Consider the following 20270-nt stretch of genomic DNA (forward strand, 5'->3'; position numbering starts at 1 on the left):
TAAAGTAAATGAAAATAAGTATAAGTTCTGTGCTTCAGGATATGAAAGTTCGTTTATACTTTTTACATTAAAGAACATTTTATTGACAAAATCAAATTTTGTAATGTGTAAAAAGGGTATTTTCTCGGAAAATATTTTATGCGCGAAATGTGTATTTATACATATGTTCATACATACGCACATGGAAAAAAATGATTTTGTAAATAAAAGCGCATTTAATTTAGAAAATATAAAAGTTGTGCTTTGATGTGTCGACGTTTTCTTATACCAAATCAAAAATGAATGGCTTCATCAATATTTATTGGAAATGGATGATATATATTGATGTAGCCATTCATTTTTACATACGCACATACAATAATTGGCGCCAAAATATTGATAATATATATTGATGTAGCCATTCATTTCTACATACAATAATTGGCGCCAAAATATTGAATATATATATTGATGTAGCCATTCAATTTTACATACGCACATACAATAATTGGCGCCAAAATATTGATAATATATATTGAAGTAGCCATTCATTTTTACATACAATAATTGGCGCCAAAATATTGAATATATATATTGATGTAGCCATTCAATTTTACATACGCACATACAATAATTGGCGCCAAAATATTGATAATATATATTGAAGTAGCCATTCATTTTTACATACGCACATACAATATTTCGCCAAAATTAAAATTCCGTCACAAAATTAAATGTTATGAAGTTTTAAAAATATTTTATTGTATTAATACTTTTTTGTAGAGGGTGCATCCAAACAGCTATGCGTCATATGAGGCCATGAAATCAAAAGTGGCAAAAAAAGAAGAGAATAAATCATCAGAGCCTAAGCGAGCAAATTTCTTCTGTTTCCAAAGCTCAAGCCAGGTACATAGCTGAACAACAAAATTTGCGTTCGGTAATAATTTGAAGAAAGAAATATGAATTGTTATTTTAATTTTAAAAAGTACCGAATAAAAAATTTAAAAATTCGTATACTTGTTTTTACCTTTTATCTTTTCCTAGGTACAGAAAAATTTGAAAACCTTTTACCTTGCCTAGGTACTTATTTTTGTAAAAACCTTGTACCTTACCTAGGTAAAAATATAGCGTACCTGTCCCAACACTGTTGATAGATATGTACATACATTTCTAACAGAGTCGTTTGAGTCGTTTTGATGCTTAAATTTGTTGGCATTATTTTGCTGTATTTTTTGTTTGGCACGTTGCAATATCCGGTTGAATTATGAAAAATCTCGTCGGTATAAGCGGTTTGTCACTAAAAGCGGGGACGTACTAAGCGGAGGTCCTTTAATATTACTTTGTATGGGGACCAACCAAGCCATCGAGTTTCCGTCGCAATATCCGGACTGACGCTATAAGCGGAGTCGTTATAACCGGATTCTACTGTATTTACCATTACATTTACCATTTACCATTTACCATTACCAGTACATTGACACACTTAAAAGTAAAATGTTTAAAAGTGTAAACATTCAAAAGTTATCATTACATTTTTTTGACAACAAATTATTTTCTAGGCTCCCGTAAATTTATCTCTTTTTGACACGCTCACAAACCACCAAACTGTCAGTGTTTGAATTTCACCTTCGCACTTCCACTAGCTGAGTAACGGGTATCAGATGGTCGAGGAACTCGACTATAGCGTTTTCTCTTGTTACATTTTCGCCGATTGTTCTCCTGAGCCAATCCTTTTAGTTTTAGCGTTACCTTTCAGTATCACTAGCCGGTCAATCTGCCATGTCTGTCTTTTTGCCCGCCTGTCCGTAAAAACGCTGTGATCTCGGGATTAAGCATGCCAATTTTAGTTACTCTAACGCAGTGCAAGTCTTTTTCAGATAACTGGAACGCCCACTCTAAGACACACAAGTCGACTAAAACTGTCAAACTTTAAAAAATTTGTTTACCCCTATTTGTCGCCCGAAACTGTCGCGACATTTTAAATTTTATTTTTTTTTTATTATCTTATCACTAGCTATGTAACAGCTATCTAAAAGACGAGGAAATCCACTATAGCGCTCTCGCTTGTTCATTTTTAAAATCGACTAAGCCATAATAAAAGATAAATCAATTCGTTTTTATGGTGATACTTTATTAGAAAAATATTGCTCTTTTCCCATGTATAACATTACCATTCATGTAGTAACCAATATCAGAAAACATTCAACAAGTTGCTAAGCGTATTTACTAGATGATAGAGCCTGAAAACTACTAATTGATTTATATTAAATTAGCTTGGTAATTGATAAATATAATACGTAACCGAAGTAAATTATTTAAGAGGTATGCTAATATTACTAATATAATTTTTTTTGCTAATCAATTAGTAATAATAGATAAGGTTAAGGTAAATATTGTGTAACTACTCTTATGTCTTTTTATGTAATTCTCTCCAGGTGTTTACAACACAATCACTTAATGTGGAACCACAGGCCTTTAAAAGGATTTGGTTTAATAGTGACTGCTTAATACTGGACTTTTCCCGTTTTCCCAAGGTGTGCTCCACATCTGACTTACTTGCTTTAAAGACTACTAATTATGGCTGCTCTGAAGCTTACCCCAGACTCAAATAAACTAGGCCCTAAAATTTAAGGGCAATGAAAAATATATGTATGGGTTTTGGGTTTTGTTGGCGAGCGTAAATATCCATTTAAAATAGTTTGCTCGAATATTCTATTCCATAGCATAAAGCTTAAGGGTTGCCTACTTAGTAATATACTTTTGTTTTCAAGTGCGCAAGGCTTTCTCATTTGACCAGTCCGATAAAGGATAAAGTTGAGGTACTACTAACATGTGCGAAAATTCTAGTACTATCTTGACTCTTCCCCTTAAAAACCGTAGCCTTACAGTAAACCTTAACTCATTAAGCAGGCTAAAGGTATATTTTATAGACTATAGTTTAGAAGTCACAGCACCACCAAAGTGAACCAGAACGCTGCTCTAGCTGTGAATTTAGCACTATCTTAACTTTGAACATCTGCTTCTTCACCTTAACATCTAGTTTATTATCATAAAGACTTCAATCCTGGGTTATAGAAATGCTTCTATATCTCAAGTCCAATCACACGGCTAATTTGTTAATGCACACTTTCTGAAAGCTGTTCACATAGGTGGGCCATCTTCGATTATCTTGGTCGTCCAAATGCCGGGCATTAGTTGAGGAGGTAGATTCGATTGCGGCGTGTTAAGTTTTAAAATGGTGCTGTTCGAGTGGATGGTCTTCGAGGTGGGCGTGTAGGCCTTGTTGTCCATGTTGTCAATGATGGTGAACTGTGAGGTCATGTTCTGGGTTCCCTGTGCAGCAGGCGAGGAAGGCCCTAAGATGGGATGTGTCCTTGGACTGCTGATCAGGGACGTGCACAGGCCACCGAGAATGGCCAGAGAGGCAAAGGCCGTCTGGGGAATGAGCTGGCCGAAGACCACTGTGGATCCAATAAAGGGCGCTCCCAGCAGCCAGAAGCGGGCCCAGCAAATCGTGGAGAAGGAAGTGATCTTTTTTTTGTCATCTGAAACCAGCTCCACCGTGCAGGTTGTCAGTATACTGAGCGTAGTGGAAATGGCCATCTTGGAGACCATGGCCGAGCACATCAGCAGGGCTACATTCGCATCCAGTCCAATTACGCTGGGCTTCGGAACCAGCCAGCCGCAATAGGCAATGAAGCCTGCCACGATGTTGAAGAGTCCTGTCCACAGCCACTTGCGGGTGGTCTTAAGAATCAGGAAGAGCCCGAAAAAAGTGCCTATCATCTCGCTAAAGCCCGCGAAGAAGGTGTTTATGTAAAGGTGGTCGCGACTGAAGGAGCGGATATTGAGCAGCATGCCGTAGTAGACCACAATGTATAGCGACCAGGCCAGGTGCACACACACAATGTGTCTCACCGCTCGTTCTCCTTTCCAAATGGACCACCACCCACTCGGCGGAGGAGCGTCCATGGCGGTCTGTGCCTGCAGGTCCAGCTGCTGGTCTATGTCGTGCGGCAGGTTGTAGCCCGTCCCATTTACCTCCACGCACTCCAGCAAGATCTTCTTGGCGTCCTGAGTGCGTCCGCGGGCGATCAGCCATCGCGGCGAGTCGGGAATCCACCTGCAAAAAGGATCCAAGATGAAGGTGTCAGTACGGGCCACAATATGTTGAGTGTACATGTAGCAAACATGAATGGAACTGCCATGTGTTCCACTTATTGTCTTTTTGTTGCTGCCAACAAGCCGCATAAAGCATAAAGCTCACACTTTAAAAAAAGTTTTGATATCTTTTAATTAGTCTTAAAAATCTATATCGATTTGCAAGAAAACTTTTTGCAACGTCGACATATCGCCAAAAACTGCCACCCACGCACTTTTGGAAAATGTTTTAATATTTTTCCACATTTTTGTTAGTCTTGTAAATTTCTCTCGATTTGCCAAACATTTTTTTTGTTACGCCCACGCTAACGCCCACAAGCCGCCAAATACTGTTAGCGTGGAAATTTCTCCTTTAAGTTCCACAGGTGAGTAACAGGTATCATATAGTCGGGGAACTCGACTATAGCATTCTATCTTGTTTCTATTTATTATTAGTCTTTCTCGACGTTCACACGGACGGTAAGACGGAAATGGTCAGATCGACTCGACTATTGATCCTGATTAGGAATATATATACTTTATATGGTCGTAAACGCTTCCTTCTGCTTTTTACATACTTTTCAACGAATCTAGTATACCCTTTTGCTGTACGAGTAACGGGTATATATACATACAAAACATTTCTTTTGGCACATGGAAAAATTGAATATGTACTAAAATAAAAGAATACATTTTGCAAAAGTATATGCTTGACCGAATTGTGGGCGTAAGAGTGGGCGGGACCATCTATGGCATTACGGCTATGGTCAGATCGACTTGGCTAGTAGTCCTGCCTACATGGCAGAAGGTAATACGTTACTTATACGAATCTAATATACACTCTACGAGCTTGTTATCAATACCTAACTGTTTTCGATTACTCACTGCCACAGATAAATTAGTATCACAGTTGGCCACGAGATGGCCATGTAGAGGTGGGACCAGCTGGACCAGAAGCTGGCTACTCCGGGCAACATCATTACTCCTATAGACCAGAACTGCTCAAACAGCGTGAAGACGCACGTTCGGTACTTTCCCCCTGTTATGTCGGCCACTGTAAAGAGAAAACAATTTAAAATCCATTAGACATTACCACTTATAAGTAAACCAAGTCATGCCACTTACTGATTTGGCCTCCGGCCGTGTACATCTGGGCACAGCATACGGCGGAGAGACACCGGAAGAACACATGTAGCTCGTAGGAGGCCACGTGCCCCGTGAGGTTACCACAAAATATCTGTGTGATCATGCCGAAGAGCATCACATTTCGGGGGCTAAAACTAAAAGTGGAAAAGAGAAATATTGAAACACAAATTTAGTATTTTAATTATTACGAGTATCTTTTTATATAATTTTTGTAGTTTATATAATACAAAGCCTTTTAGTTTGGAATGCTCTCCATCAGAGAGGTCTTCCCGAAATCAAGGAATAAATAGTATTAATATCCGTCACTAGTAAAGAAAAGGGTGGACTATGTTCATTAAAGAGGTAATATCTTTAGATATTAGATAATAGATATTATCTTTTTGGCAACACTGGTTTAAACAGCTCACGCACGATACGCTTGCAAAGTATTGAATTTTATTATCAAAATGCGTGCCAAGGATCCAATTTTTTTAATCGAAAAATATTGTTCAGCGGCGAAAATCATTTTTGGCTCAATGGGTTCGTAAATAAGCATAAGTTTCGACTTTGGAGTCAAGATGAGCCAGAAATCGTAACGTAACTGTGAATGGTTAGCGCTTCCGTGTGAGGATCCAACTTTATGTTGCCCAAAATGCAACAGCTTGACTTGCATGACTTGTTGTTGCAACCAGACACTGTCACAGCCACACAGCACGCGTAACAATGGACTTATTGAGAGGATATTTCGGTAAACCTTTTATTTCAAGTTCGGGATTGGTCAATTGGCCGCCAAGATCGTTTGACTTTACGCCTTTTGACTATTTTTCGTAGGGCTATGTTAATGCTCATGACTTTACAGACAAACACAGTTCATTTATACTGCCGAAAATTTGGAAAGAGTATGTCAAAAATTGTATAAGCGGACGGACCATCTGAGGCGCAGTCACGGTCAACATTGGCTTAAGATAATCTTAAAAAATGTATTAATATGGATCCTACTATAGATTCAAATAAAGATTTCATGCATTTTTCTGAATTTTAAGTTCTGTTTTTATACTCGTAGAGTAAAAGGGTATACTAGATTCGTTGAAAAGTATGTAACAGGCAGAAGGAAGCGTTTCCGACCATATAAAGTATATATATTCTTGATCAGGATCAATAGCCGAGTCGATTTGGCCATGTCCGTCTGTCCGTCCGTCTGTCCGTCCGTCTGTCTGTCCGTATGAACGTCGCGATCTCAGGAACTACAAAAGCTAGAAAGTTGAGATTAAGCATACAGACTCCAGAGACATAGACGCAGCGCAAGTTTGTCGAATCATGCTGCCACGCCCACTCTAACGCCCACAAACCGCCCAAAACTGCCACGCCCACACTTTTGAAAAATGTTTTGATATTTTTTCATTTTTGTATTGGTGTTGTAAATTTCTATCGTTTTGTCAAAAAGCTTTTTGCCACGCCCACTCTAACGCCCACAAACCGCCCAAAGCTGCCACGCTCACACTTTTGAAAAATGTTTCGATATTTTTTCATTTTTGTATTAGTTTTGCAAATTTCTATCGATTTGCCATAAAACTTTTTGCCACGCCCACTCTAACGCCCACAAACCGCCCAAAGCTGCCAAGCTCACACTTTTAAAAAATGTTTCGATATTTTTTCATTTTTGTATTAGTTTTGCAAATTTCTATCGATTTGCCAAAAAACTTTTTGCCACGCCCACTCTAACGCCCACAGATCGCCAAAAACTGTTGAAGACTCTCCTTTGCACTTCCACTAGCTGAGTAACGGGTATCAGATAGTCGGGGAACTCGACTATAGCGTTCTCTCTTGTTTTATAATATTTCCTATACTATCTATCACCTATTAGAATGACTAACACTAAATAAGTGTATGCATTCAGTTTTAGTGCTTACTATTGTCGCATTCGACACTAGGGAATTGAACCCTTACTTACTATTTCAGCAGCTGATTAGCAAGAATGCCGCCGGTGAGCACGCCAAAGAGGTGGAAGAACTGGGTGACGGAAACGAGAATGTCCCGGGAGCAGACCAAGTCGTACTGCGTGACCACCGAGTGGTAGTCTGACTCGTGCTGGAACTCCGTACAGGGAATTACGTTGGAGTTGCGATTCAGGGGCTTCTCCCACACGCGCGGCTCCTGGTCACTGTTCTCGTAGTTGTAATAGTGATGGGCGTGCTCCTGGGCGTCCTGGTAAACGTTACAGAAGTCAATGCTGAACTCCTGGTCGTCGCTCTCCTCCTTTTGCGGATGCGAGACCTTGATCCACTGCGTTTGGTTCTGGGCTTCAATTGTGTTGGGGGGCTTGCAGAAGAACTCGCCGTGTCTCGGTGCTGGGGCCGTGAAAATGATGCAGGCCATGAACCAGGAGGATGGAATCTTGCACAAGAAGATCAGTAGCACCGTGCGCAGCTGCCACTTTCCCCACGGACCCGTGATCCGCCCCACCGCATCCACCTTGGTCTGCATCTTGGTGTTTGGCTTCGGGGACTTTCCCTCCAGTCGAGCGAAGGTGTCGTTGGGATAGAGCTGATACTCGTGCTGGCGCCTATGGGTACCCTCGCGATTGTGGTTGCTGCTGGTGCTGTTGTTGTTGTTCGTCTCTCCTTTCGGACCCTTGGCTTCGCACTTGGCTTTCTCGTTGGACGGGGAAGTGGGTGGTAGTGTGAGGTACTTTGGCTCAAGGTCCCCAGCTAGGGCGCCGAAGTGGGGCGACCTACTGGCTGATATGTACGAGGAACTGTGGACTTGAGGGGGCAATGGCGCGCCGTCGTTTAGGGGCAGTAAAGGGTATTCCGCCTGCGTAGGAAAATATAATAGGATATAGATACTAATTCGAATTTTTTTGGCTAAGACGAATTAACTATGACTAAGTTGCGTTGAAATTGAGAATACCCAAAACAGTTTTTATACCCGTTACTCGTAGAGTAAAAGGGTATACAAGATTCGTTGAAATGTATGTAACAGGCAGAAGGAAGTGTTTCCGACCATATAAAGTATATATATTCTTAATCAGGATCAATAGCCGAGTCGATCTGGCCATGTCCGTCTGTCCGTCCGTCTGTCCTTCCGTCTGTCCGTCCGTATGAACGTCGAGATCTCAGAAACTATAAAAGCTAGAAAGTTGAGATTCAGCATGCAGATTCCAGAGACATAGACGCAGCGCAAGTTTGTCGAATCATGCTGCCACGCCCACTCTAACGCCCACACTTTTGAAAAATGTTTTGATATTTTTTCATTTTTGTATTGGTCTTGTAAATTTCTATCGATTTGCCAAAAAACTTTTTGCCACGCCCACTCTAACGCCCACAAACCGCCCAAAGCTGCTACGCCCACACTTTTGAAAAATGTTTTGAAATTTTTTCATTTTTGTATTAGTCCTGTAAATTTCTATTGATTTGCCAAAAAACTTTCTGCCACGCCCACTATAACGCCTACAAACCGCCAAAAACTGTGTTTAAGACTCCTTCTCCCTTCCACTAGCTGAGTAACGGGTATCAGATAGTCGGGGAACTCGACTATAGCGTTCTCCCTTGCTGCCAGCAGCTGGGCAAATACCTCTAAGGTTAATGCCGATTGTTTGAGTCTCATATTTTTATCAGTATTGGCAAACTCAATTTTATGCGTCACGTGACGAATGGTTCATTCCAGTCGCTTCCAAGGTAATTGCTAAAATTTGTAAGCTTTTCAGCGCATCATTGGATAGAATTGGTCAACGATTGCATATCATTAACATCGTTTTGAAAGAGCCCTTAGTTTTACACAGTACGCAATAAAAACATCATTCATATTCAGTATACAGTATCAGAGACCGGTGTCATAAAATCGATTTATTAATAAGAAAGAAAATCCAGCGATAATTTCTTCACAAGCCCCCACCGCTGTGCAGAGAAGCACAGAAAGAATTTCCGCCTGGTCCTTGCAAGATGACTGATGGAACGCACAAAGTTCTCCCAAATTGCCCTATCAGACATAATTAAGGATATTTCCCGCAGCTACCATAAATCTGCTTCGTACTGCACAATTTGTTGCCCACAACGTATCCCAATTTTCTACTAGATGAGAAGCACTTAGGTGCCCAACTAGTCGGCAAATTGTTTTTTTTTCAGTCTAATCTTATTTTATCTCCTGGAGGGACTACCACCTCCTGAATATTATAATAGCTTATTTATTGCAATTCCCCATTAAATTGAAAACGCTGCCCGGCAAAATGGGTATTCTGGCGTATGAATATACTTGTATGAAATACATATGAAAGTGGTGAGGGAATACATATTTTCATTGCAAGAAAGGACATTTTGTAATTAAAACAAAAACGAGGGCTCGTTTGGCTTTGATTCTGGAAAGATGAGTTTCCTTTTCTCGGCAATATAAGTTAAGTTAAGTTATAATTAGTTAAGTTTTCTGGTTATTGCGATAACAAGTTGGTAGAAAAATACTGAACTCACATAATTAGTTCTAAGCTAAAAGGTTGACAGCTAAAAATTTGTTACATAAATGTTATGAAAACGCAGCTCTCCGCCGTAAAAAATGTGTAACTTAATGTCCCGAAAATAGATGCTCAATTAATAGAAATGGCTAGTCCCATTATCTTCAGGCTGAAGACATGCAAAGGAGCTTCAGGGCTGTGAACTGTCAAACTTGTTGCGGCTATTGGGGCTATTAAAGTCTATATGACCTTTTCGAGTTAGCGGTGTCACAACATCGTGACCAGACGCAGAGCCAGACGAAAACTGGAATAAATATTTGACGAGTTTTGCTGGCCCCGCAGACTGCGCCAGTATCCAGAATGGGCCAAAACCTATAGAATACAGAACCCAGGCCACGGCATCCCTATCTTTCCCCTGCAAGGTACGTCTAAACTTATGCCTTCCATGGCGAACTGTCGAAACCATTTGGCGCAGCGTGGCGTATGCGTTATGTATTGCATATTGTTTTTATGCCAACATCCCAGGCGTTGGCATTGTTTCTAATGGCATATTGAAGGATTGAAGGAGCTCCTAAAGCCACTAGCCAACTGGGGGAGTGTGTATCCAACAAAGTTTTATCACCCACCCTTTGATAATCGGCTTAATTGCTTCGTTTATTGCTGGTCCATAAACTGTTGTAATGTTATTTAAGTTAGCGTCGCCTTCTGTTTAATCAAGTGCTTTCTAACTTCATTCATTGCCGAACAATAGTAAGTCCAAAAGGTTTAAAGTGAGTAAATAATAGACGATAACTTCAAGGAGACAAATAAAATTTGCGTTATCATGATACTGACACTATAATTTTTTGGGAAATATAAAACTCCAAGAATCTAAAAGTAAATAAAATTTGCCTGCTCAAGACCTTGATCCTGTTTCCAGCTCACCAATTTCTGGCCATGATTTATGACTTGCTTCCTTTTCACTTTTGTCTCCGTTTTATGGGTACCAGCAATTGAATTTGACAACTCTTCCACTGAATGCATGTGGGCCAGGTCGTCTTCCTTTGAAATTCTGTCTTCCTTGGCAGTGGGATAAATGACGAATCCCATACATAAGATCCGTGGAATTGTAGGCTTTTGCCCCTGATTCACTGGAATTTGTCACATTCTTGGAATGCTTAGATGAAGGATACGCATACATTTTGTGAGGGGTTGATTCCTTTTTCCATTAATATTTCTATTGCTATGAAAGCTTTCCATTGTTTTCCGCCGCATCTCAGTTCAGATTTGTGTGAATGACTTGGTGACAGGGAAAAGTATAAAGAATATGACAGACGAATAAACAGCATTCAGCGTTTAAAGTGTTCTTTCGGATGGACTTTCATACGAATAAAAAATTGGTGTGTTAAATTATTCACAATGGTACTGTGTTTTGTAGGTACATTTTTTGATTGGATACAGAACTCAAAAAGTGAGGGGCAATATTGCAAGGCAGGGCAACCTTAAACCTAATAGATGAAAACCAAATTAGGGGAGGATAGATGCGTTCTGATCCGGCAAAGTAAGATAGCGTTTGCTTGGCCACTTAAGATTAAGATTAAGATTGAATTTCCACCTTGCATGACAAAATGCATTCACAATTAAAGTTTAGCGATAGCCAAACGAGCGGAATAATAAGCCTATATTATACCCCGTTTTTGAGGTATTTTTTATGTATGCTACATAATGTAACAGCATATATACATATATATATGTATACGTTTTCTTTTCATACGATTTTTAGCACTTGAACAAAATTCCATCCAACTGAGAATTAGTATTCTTTTCACACTCGTTAGAGCCCCACTCATCAGGACAGCCCCCATCAAACCCGCCTCGTGGGTGATGCTACTTCCTTAGTGTATTTACGCAACTGCCTGGTCTATTGTTTTGGGTACTCATCTGGTTTCCGTTGCTGTGTTTTCCCCATATTGGGAGTAATTGCGTTGAGTACTGTTCTGCAATTATTTGTTCTGTTCGTTCCACAAACAACACACAGGAAATCGTACAGAAAAGTAAAGGACTCTGAACTTTTAGGTGGTCTCAAACAATCCAGACAAAGAAAAATATATGCAAAAGGTGGGGTAACACCTATGAGCCCTCTAAATAATGAAGCGGCCAACAATACTACTGATTATTGAGAATTTCGAATAACAAAAAAAATTAAGAAAAATGCACCAAGTGCCGGAAGAATTGTGCGACTAAAAGTAAAAGTTTTGGAGATGAAAGTGAAAATCAATTATTTCATCCCTGGGCGCCTGAAAAGTTTATGAGGAGCCCTTGTCTTATGACACTTTTCGGCCAGCTGCCCCTTGTTTTAAGGCATTCAGTGCCCTTGCACTGAACCTAAGAACCTTAGCTTTCCAAACTCACCTCAGGACCATTTATTGGGTTCGCCATGGAAATGAGGCGAACTTCATAGGTCCTCGACTCTCCACTCGAGTTCATTCAGAAAACCAATTATAATTAGCAGACAGCTGAACGCTTAGAGAAAAGCCTTATCTGCTTATCATTTAAATAAATTAGGAACTACTTTGCAGATACAAAACGACCGGCAACTGGCAGCCTATTGGCGATTGCAGAAAGCCCCGCATCCTGAACGTGGAAAATTGCACCCAGAAGTACCATAAACGGGATAAGAGGTTTCTACATATATCCAACCCTAAAGCACCTACCGTCAAGGGGTTATTCTTACAATTTAGAAGTGGGCAGTCAAGTGGAAATTAATTGAGGATAATCAACACTCTTTACAAAACCCCCCATCGAAGCCAAGCACAAAACTTCACCTTAATTTTACGATTACTCTGGCATGCTGTGTCTCTACATCAGGAGTTCTATTCGGACAACGAGGACACTGGTGAATTTATTTGTATTATTTTTTGTCTTTTTTTATCAGCAGACAAACCCAGTTCCATGTATGTAAAATTACATTTCTAATTGATATGTAGATAGTTCATTAGCTAGGAGATCAGAGAGATAAAATGCAAATAAGGTATCTCTCAGCTCGATGGAAATTGGTTTGTTTACATGCGGGATTTTAAACGATTGAGCAAGTTAAGCCAGACGCATCTGGGATGGGAAAATGTGTCTAATTGCGACATGCTCCTTTGTATTCGACCTTATAAAACGAATTGAAAATTCTGCTGATTGCCGCAGCTAAACTCGCGTGTCTGCCTGGAAGAAATAACCTGGAGTATGGCTAATTGGAAAGGTTTAGAACTCAAGTTGGGCGTGGGGTCGCATACAAATTATTCAAACAAACAACAGCACCAGTCTGGTTGAATAAAGAGGCTCCAGCTTGCTAACGGACCGATTATGATATGACAAAGTTTTCTTTCCTTAAGAAAATAAAAAACAGTTTGATTTTATGATTCAGATCAACCACAATGAAGCATGCTAATGCGAAATAAATAAATTTATCAACGACACTCCTGTAATAATATCTTGGTATTATTTTCCTGACACGAGTAGCGTATTGTATGGAAAGTAAAATAAGAAGTACAAAATGTACATAATCTGGGCAGAATGTGAAATACACGTCTCTGACTTTCAGGTTTATCGCCATTCGCATGCTAAACAGTGCCGTATTCAGCTTCTTCTTCTTGTTTCCCATAGTCAGCACGCACGTGTGGCAGACTCACTAATGAGTAGAGCACCCGACGAAAGCCACTTGGAGGCCCACGAGAACGTTAAGAGTGAAAACTTAACTTCCACAAGCCAGACTGCCTTGAGTCACCGGTGGATGATTTTAATTAAAGTCCTGCCACTGAAATCGCCAGGGGAGCAGCTCCCATAAATATGAAATATCTGCTGATGACGACAAAAAGATGTCTTTTTCAGCAAAAACAAAGCGCCTCGAAGGCAACCATTCGCAGGAAATTTATTTTCTAAAGAAAGACCATTTAAAATGGCCATTTGCCTCATTTTCTTGGTGGCTTTGTATATTTTTTCCTTCACTCGCATACCCTAATACCCTTATACCCTAATATGCATATTCGCACTCAAAGGAATCGTCAGCGAAAGTGTTTTTTTGATCGGAGTGCTCGTTCGCGTCTGTGAATGATTGCTTAAATAATGAAATGAACTTCGCCTACAGTTTTAGTCCAGGCAGACAAATTAGACAGGATGTGTGGGTTTTGAAGTTTGGGTTTCAAACTATCGAAAGAAGGTTAAGTCTAGACTCTAGAGGCATATGTATATTATTTAATACGCAGACTTCAGTGTTTCAAATACATGACGTTATCAAATTGTGACCTTAATAAAAAGGAACTAAAAGTTTTGTATATCACCCAAAAAGAAAGTAAACCTATTTTACGGGCTAGCGAGCTTTAAAATTCAAGGATGAAAAAGCTACTATAGTAGAAGAATATCCATGAAGAAGTCCCATGGTGCTTTTTTCCGTCCCCTACAAATTATCCTACCCTAACTAAAGGCCCGGCCCCTCGCTGTCACATGCATAATTTGCTCTAGGATATCTGATTGCGGCAGAGGGTTAATTATAAGCATAAAATTACGCATGCATATGCTGCCAGAACGCCCAGCAAAGCCCACTCGACTGCTTGGAAGCATGTACCGTAGTTTCATCCTCATCTTCATCATCGTCCTCATCTTCATTTTCATCGTCTTCGTCGTCGTCGTCGCCATCCTCATAAGCATCTCCTTTGGCACTGCTCGTCTTTTGGGCATTGGCCTCATCGCTGCCCGTTGCCAACTTCTTACTGCTCGCACTGCCGATTCCGCTGGAGGAGTCGTTCGAGTAAAGTCCGCTAACTAGGACATGACCGTAGCCACTATTGTGGCCACTGGTGGTATTTCCGTTACCCGTTATTGCACTGCTGCCAATGTCTGTGAGCATAATGGGTCTGAAACCGGTGAAATGTGCGAGGGGTTGCTCGCTGGGTTTTGGCAAATCTTAGATCATTGAATCCAATTTGTTCACTTCTTTACACACTTTATTGGTTAGATCCGCTTTGAGTTTGTGTTATTCGGTTAATTTATACCGATTTTTTATCAAATAGGATTCAGCTTATAGAACTGACCAACATTTATAAGTGGGTACATGATAAGTGGGTTTTCATTTTAGTCGAATGATACGATTTTAGTAATTCATTTAAAATCTATTTTGATTGTTTAAGAAACTTAATAAAATCCAAAGTAAGAGCTCTAACAAGTCTCGGCCCGCTCGAGAAATGCAAATATGCGAATATTGTTTGTACGAATATAAAAAACTGTGTCCGCGATACAAATTGAGGCGATTGGTGCTGGCGTTCGCCCAACGCGCAACTGATTTGCTGAAAAGCGGTGGAAAGCTCCTCCGACTGGAGTTCGTTTTTCCCAGCCACGAAGTGAAAGTGAAAACGAAAGCAGAAGCAGAAGCTTTCTCTGATGCCTTTTCGTTCCCGAGCAGGAATTTAGTGGAGTCGGTCACGTGTTGCCCAATTTTACTTTCGTTGTCCTTGGGCCACAGGCCACAGGCCCAATGGATCCGGACGAAACTGGAGCCAGAGCTTTGGCTACAGGGTGCCACTGAGCCGATTTAGCCAAGAAGCTGCCGCTGAAGGACTCTCCAGTCGTAAACAGGGCTCTCCGCAAGGCGAAGCCGAATGTGCCTCTTATATTTGCACATACATTTTGGTTAGCGCAATTGAAAGGCAATAAACGCTCGGAAAATTAAATATAAATATTCCACCAATTGGCTTTATTAATTGGAGTCCTGGCAATAATAGAATAAGCCAAAGTGCTGACGCACGTGACACTGCGTGCTTTTTTCTATCCCCACTGTTTTTTCCATAAAAATTGTAATAAAAGCATTAAATATAAAACTTGTTAAATGGGGATAAATTAAACAGCCCGTCATTCTGGCGGACATCTGATCGGATTAATTTTTTCTAATTTAAAACTGTTATGATAACAGTATAACTATATTTTCCCATCCTATTAGTATTTTCTATTAGTAAGCTGTTGCTAGCCAAGTACAGAGCTGTGAAATCGTGTACAGCTCTTACAATGGGACATGAAGATGCTGCGATTGGTAGCAGTAGCATAAATAGTTGGTGTCATACACAAGGGAGCTATTGAATCGCTTGTTTGCTTACAAATTCAATTCTACAGCCGCCCGCCAAAAAAAATTTGGCATAAACAATGGATTGTTGGAAGGGGATTCTTTGAGGCAGGGGATGCACTCAGCACGCGTGTACCTTCATTTTAAGAAACCATGCGATTGGCACGAGCAGCAAACAAATTAGCCAGAAGTTCCCTTTTGTCTTGGGGATATTGCGTTTATTTCGCCTACGCCGTGTGGCACGAAGAACATTGGCAATTCGAAAAGTTTTCGTTTCGCACATGTAAACATTTTAGGGAAAATATACGGAAAAATTAAGTGAGTTTGGAAGTTTGGGGAGATAAGGTATAAATATAATGAGCATGCTGCGGTTTTCTGACTATTATCTTGACAGCGGCATATGCTTCAAAAATATAATGTTAATATACATATTACATATAACAATTGAAAATTATAGGCGAGTTTTCTGTACGTTCATTAGTATGTTTATATTTATATACTTTCAATAGAAATTCTCAGAAACTTTTAAAAAAAAATAGATAAACAAATTATTATTCAGTTAAGATATTAAAATAAGGTATTAGGTGATATTACACAAATTTAAATTTTAATTTAATGGTATTGAATTTGTTGAAACCTTGCCTACACTTCATGGTTTACGGCCACTTGATAGCTAAACCACATATAAACATATAAACAATGATTAGTTTAGATTGGGTGTACTTCTCATAAATCACCTGAACGTTAAGCATCACGATTTTTATCTCAAGCCGATCAGTGAGAGGACTCTTGCGAGTGCCATCCTCCGATTTCGATACAGATCCCTCCATGGAACTGCATGTGTTCCCATTGGACCCCATTAAACGAGCATCGGGATGGATAAAGCTCATTTTAGCATTTTCATGGCATCTGGTAATTTAAAATGAACTATTCAGCTGCGATCTCATGCTTCTACGTCGATTTAGTTGTGCAATTCTTTTTTATATAATCACGGCACCGACGAACAATAGCTCTCAATAAATCAAATCGACCAAGTTCTCGACTTTTTTGGCGGGCAAACAATTGGGAATTGGAAAATCCCAAGTGCTGATTTTTAATGGACTTTTATCCAAGTGGATAAAACGGTAAAACCCAACGGGTCGACTACGATGCGACCCGATTCAATAGATCAGACCGAGAAGAGCTCTCGCAGTTTGCAGAATGTGTAGGTGGCAAGGGCCAAGTTGGAACTACGAAAGAATTCGCAGCGCAGAATCTGCTGGGTTAGCTCGGATTCCGCTCAAACAGGAAGAAGAGGAGCGCCGCGAGGGTATCTATTAATAGTCGGTGTGGTGTTCAAGTGGCAGTACTCGCGTCGATTCTCTGGCAACTGCACTGGGTGTCCCCAACCTATGAGATATGTTTCCTGGCTCTCACCAAAGTCAAGTTCAAGTTTATCAGGGCGTCGAGAGTGGCGACAAAATAAGTTCACTGCTACATCCACATCGTGCTACGCACGAAATCTTGTACCATTGTACACTTGCCAATAAGCGAGGCGGCCAAAAGTCTTCGTTCTACGCGTCACGAGGCAATTCATTTTGCTTTCGCCTTCGCTTGCAGGTATATTTGCTTAAGTGTTATTTTTTATTTCCTTTCCATATCTTTGTCATATTATTTGCTTAATTGTTGTCTTACTTATTTTTGTTTTTAGCAGCCGAAACAGAAGTCCGGACACGGGGGCTATCAAGCTGTAAGCTGATCTGACAAGGATATACTTACGGTTCAATATAAATTTTACGAGTAAAGAATACTTCAAGAATACTACGTGGCTGGCCGTAAACAAGCGAAATTGGCTTTCTTATTGTATACCATAGTAAAACCATACCCCATATATCCAATATACATATGTACATACATATGTAAGTGTGGCACTTTTTTTGCATGTCCATGTCCATTTTCTTGTTTCTCCATGTCCGCACAATTTTCTCACGAAAACCTTCGCAACCTGTTGGAATTCTTATTTGCATAGAAAAAAAGCCACATAGTCTGTGTGCATTCCATCTATAAATTTTCCCACACATCGAAGTGAAATGAATTGTAAGTTCCTCTGTATAGAACAACTTGGTATTAATTGATTTGCATTTTAAATGGAGTGCAAATTTGTTGTAGTTCAATGGAAATGCCTGACTCAGTGCCTGGTAGAAAAAGTCATAATTCCAGTGACGTTGAGGGTTATTCTCATCTGTAATTCCATGTAATTTCAGTGCGATTTAACAAGAATGTGGCATTAAGTACAAAGCATTTGCTGCAGGCAGGATTTGTATTTTCTATTTTGGCTACTTTGGAGAAGAAATAATTTCAATACGAGTTTCATAGCTATTACTTGAGCCATCCATAAATAGTAATATTGGGCTGTTTTATGACGATTAACCCCTAAGAGGTAATACTTTTCCAACAACTAGGTATTCTAAAATACCTACTATATTTAGGTAAAGGCTTATTTTTCAGACAACCGATTGCATTAGGCAGTAGTCCACTGGCCCCATGCATATTTACTTCAAGTTGCATTATGAATACTTAACAAAAATTTCAAGTCGGGATACGAAATTCCGTAATTTCCAACCGCCCTCTCACAATTTTAATTACACGTGCCTTCTGTCTAAGCAGCGTTAAATCCAGAATTTATGATGTCGAAAATAAAAGTAGCGATTTAAATCCGATTTTCTTTTCTAACAGTATTTAACGATACTTTGAAATGGACTGCTTCCAATATCTTTGTGTTATAATAACAATCTGATCTATGACTAATAAAATTTACCTTACTTAAATCCCTTTAATTTTCGTTGAGCACGATATGGGGATATTAAATCAATATTTTCTTTGGCCAACTCACGATGTTATCTTTTTAGCAGGACTGTAAAATATTTGCTGGGTATAAAACTTTATGTTCAGCCTTCACAAGCTTTGGCACGCACCTAATTTTTTTACAATTGCACTAATATATTGATGGAAAAATGCTCTGCATCTTGTAGCAGATCCGGACTCACCTATTTGAGATACACGTCCTGACAAAAGGGCTTTCCTATTCTGGTAATCATAATTCTCAAATGAATATTTTCACTGGATAATGAAATCTGGGGATCTCCTGGTCGTTGTGGCTCCCACTCGCTGTGAATATTGAACGGATACTGATCTGATGGCAGATCCATCGCTCTCTTCACACTTCACTTAAAGTGCCAAAAACTCTAGTAGTTTAGACTCACACTCGCACAGACACATGTCACCAACTGGCAAACAGATATATTATATATATTAAGCAAATATGTGTGCTAATAAACAATGTATCAAAAGAACGGCAAGCTGCTATCTGAGATCTGCGAACTGCGAACTGGGTGAACCTGCGAATGAAGCCCGAGCTGTTTGCCCAACCAATTTAGCGCTTGTTGCAAAATGAAAGCCGTTTTTCAAACTGAAGTCGCGCGCCCGCTCGTTCCGGATTGAGATATACATATGTACTACTCGGATCCCGATTCTCGGATGCTCGCATATCACAAAGCTCGGATACAGTAGTAACGAGCACGGAAATTTTTATATCGGCACGCTGCGCATGCTCCATTGATTTGCAGCTTTTTTGCTAGCTTTGGCCAAATTGATTTACCGGCTGTTCTGCCGAGCTAATTTTACATCATAACTTTTGGCTTAACTGGTTCGGCATCGGCATCGGCATCGGTTTGGCAGTTAGCTTTCCTCGCCATCATGTGATGGATTAATTAAACAATAATTACTAATTGTCAGTAATCAATAATTGCCGAACAAACAAAAGGCCAAAAGCGTGACACGTTTTTTGGCCAACTCCTCGAAAACTGATTGTAGGCAACAGTTCCCATGCCTTTTAAAAAGATACCTACGACATTCGATATTTAGATTGTTTTTTTTAATATTAATATTAATAATACTAAAAACGTACAAAAGTATATCGATCGATATGAAAGACCATATCTCTATAAGTTATTATATTATTCTAGAAAATTTGCGGTTTTAAATGCTTTCACAGTCCCGATTTGAATTTTCCAAACTCAAAGCACTTCACCAGTTTGAAATATTGCAAAGACTTTCTTCAAACATAAACAATTTTTATTGAAGATGCATATTCCATTGATAAGATGTTTAAATGAAATGTTTCCATCGTTTCTTTAAGGGTACATTGAGTAGCTATATGTAAGGTAGCACATGGTAATGACAACAACGATTCAGTTAAGCAATTTAATATAAACTTTTTAAACGGGTAAAAAATGTAGCAATTCTAGAAACAACCTTTTCTTCTTTAACTCATCGGTAACTTTCTGAATACCCCAAAATCTATGCTCACGATGGCCAATATCCTCATCATTTTCTTTCCATGCTATGCTATCAATCAACAAATGTATGCTAATTTCATTTGATAGATTTATTGGAAAGCCGTCTCAGCGTTGATTCCCGATGTAAATAAACTTACGAAAATCGCAAATATCTATTACTTCGTCA

The 20270-nt window shown here is 39.6% G+C and overlaps 1 protein-coding gene across 4 annotated transcripts; it reads right to left on the reverse strand.

Annotated features, from left to right (window-relative positions):
- Nucleotides 1-2089: 2089 nt before the first annotated feature.
- LOC120451518 (solute carrier family 22 member 3) lies at nucleotides 2090-18932 on the reverse strand. Of its 4 annotated transcripts, none has more exons than XM_039635280.2 (5): nucleotides 16505-16989; nucleotides 7196-8058; nucleotides 5245-5399; nucleotides 5005-5173; nucleotides 2090-4102 (listed from the first exon to the last, which is right to left on the reverse strand). In XM_039635280.2, the coding sequence occupies exons 1-5, from the start codon at nucleotides 16655-16657 to the stop codon at nucleotides 3121-3123; spliced, it is 2322 nt and encodes a 773-aa protein (XP_039491214.1). In that variant the 5' UTR covers nucleotides 16658-16989; the 3' UTR covers nucleotides 2090-3120. The 4 variants fall into 4 exon arrangements, with proteins under 4 accessions (XP_039491214.1, XP_039491213.1, XP_039491216.1 ...); XM_039635279.2 differs by lacking the exon at nucleotides 16505-16989 and adding an exon at nucleotides 14280-14750; XM_039635282.2 differs by lacking the exons at nucleotides 7196-8058; nucleotides 16505-16989 and adding an exon at nucleotides 18794-18932.
- Nucleotides 18933-20270: the final 1338 nt, after the last annotated feature.

This window comes from Drosophila santomea, chromosome 3R (assembly GCF_016746245.2).
Source record: "Drosophila santomea strain STO CAGO 1482 chromosome 3R, Prin_Dsan_1.1, whole genome shotgun sequence".
NCBI classification, from domain to species: Eukaryota; Metazoa; Arthropoda; class Insecta; order Diptera; family Drosophilidae; genus Drosophila; species Drosophila santomea.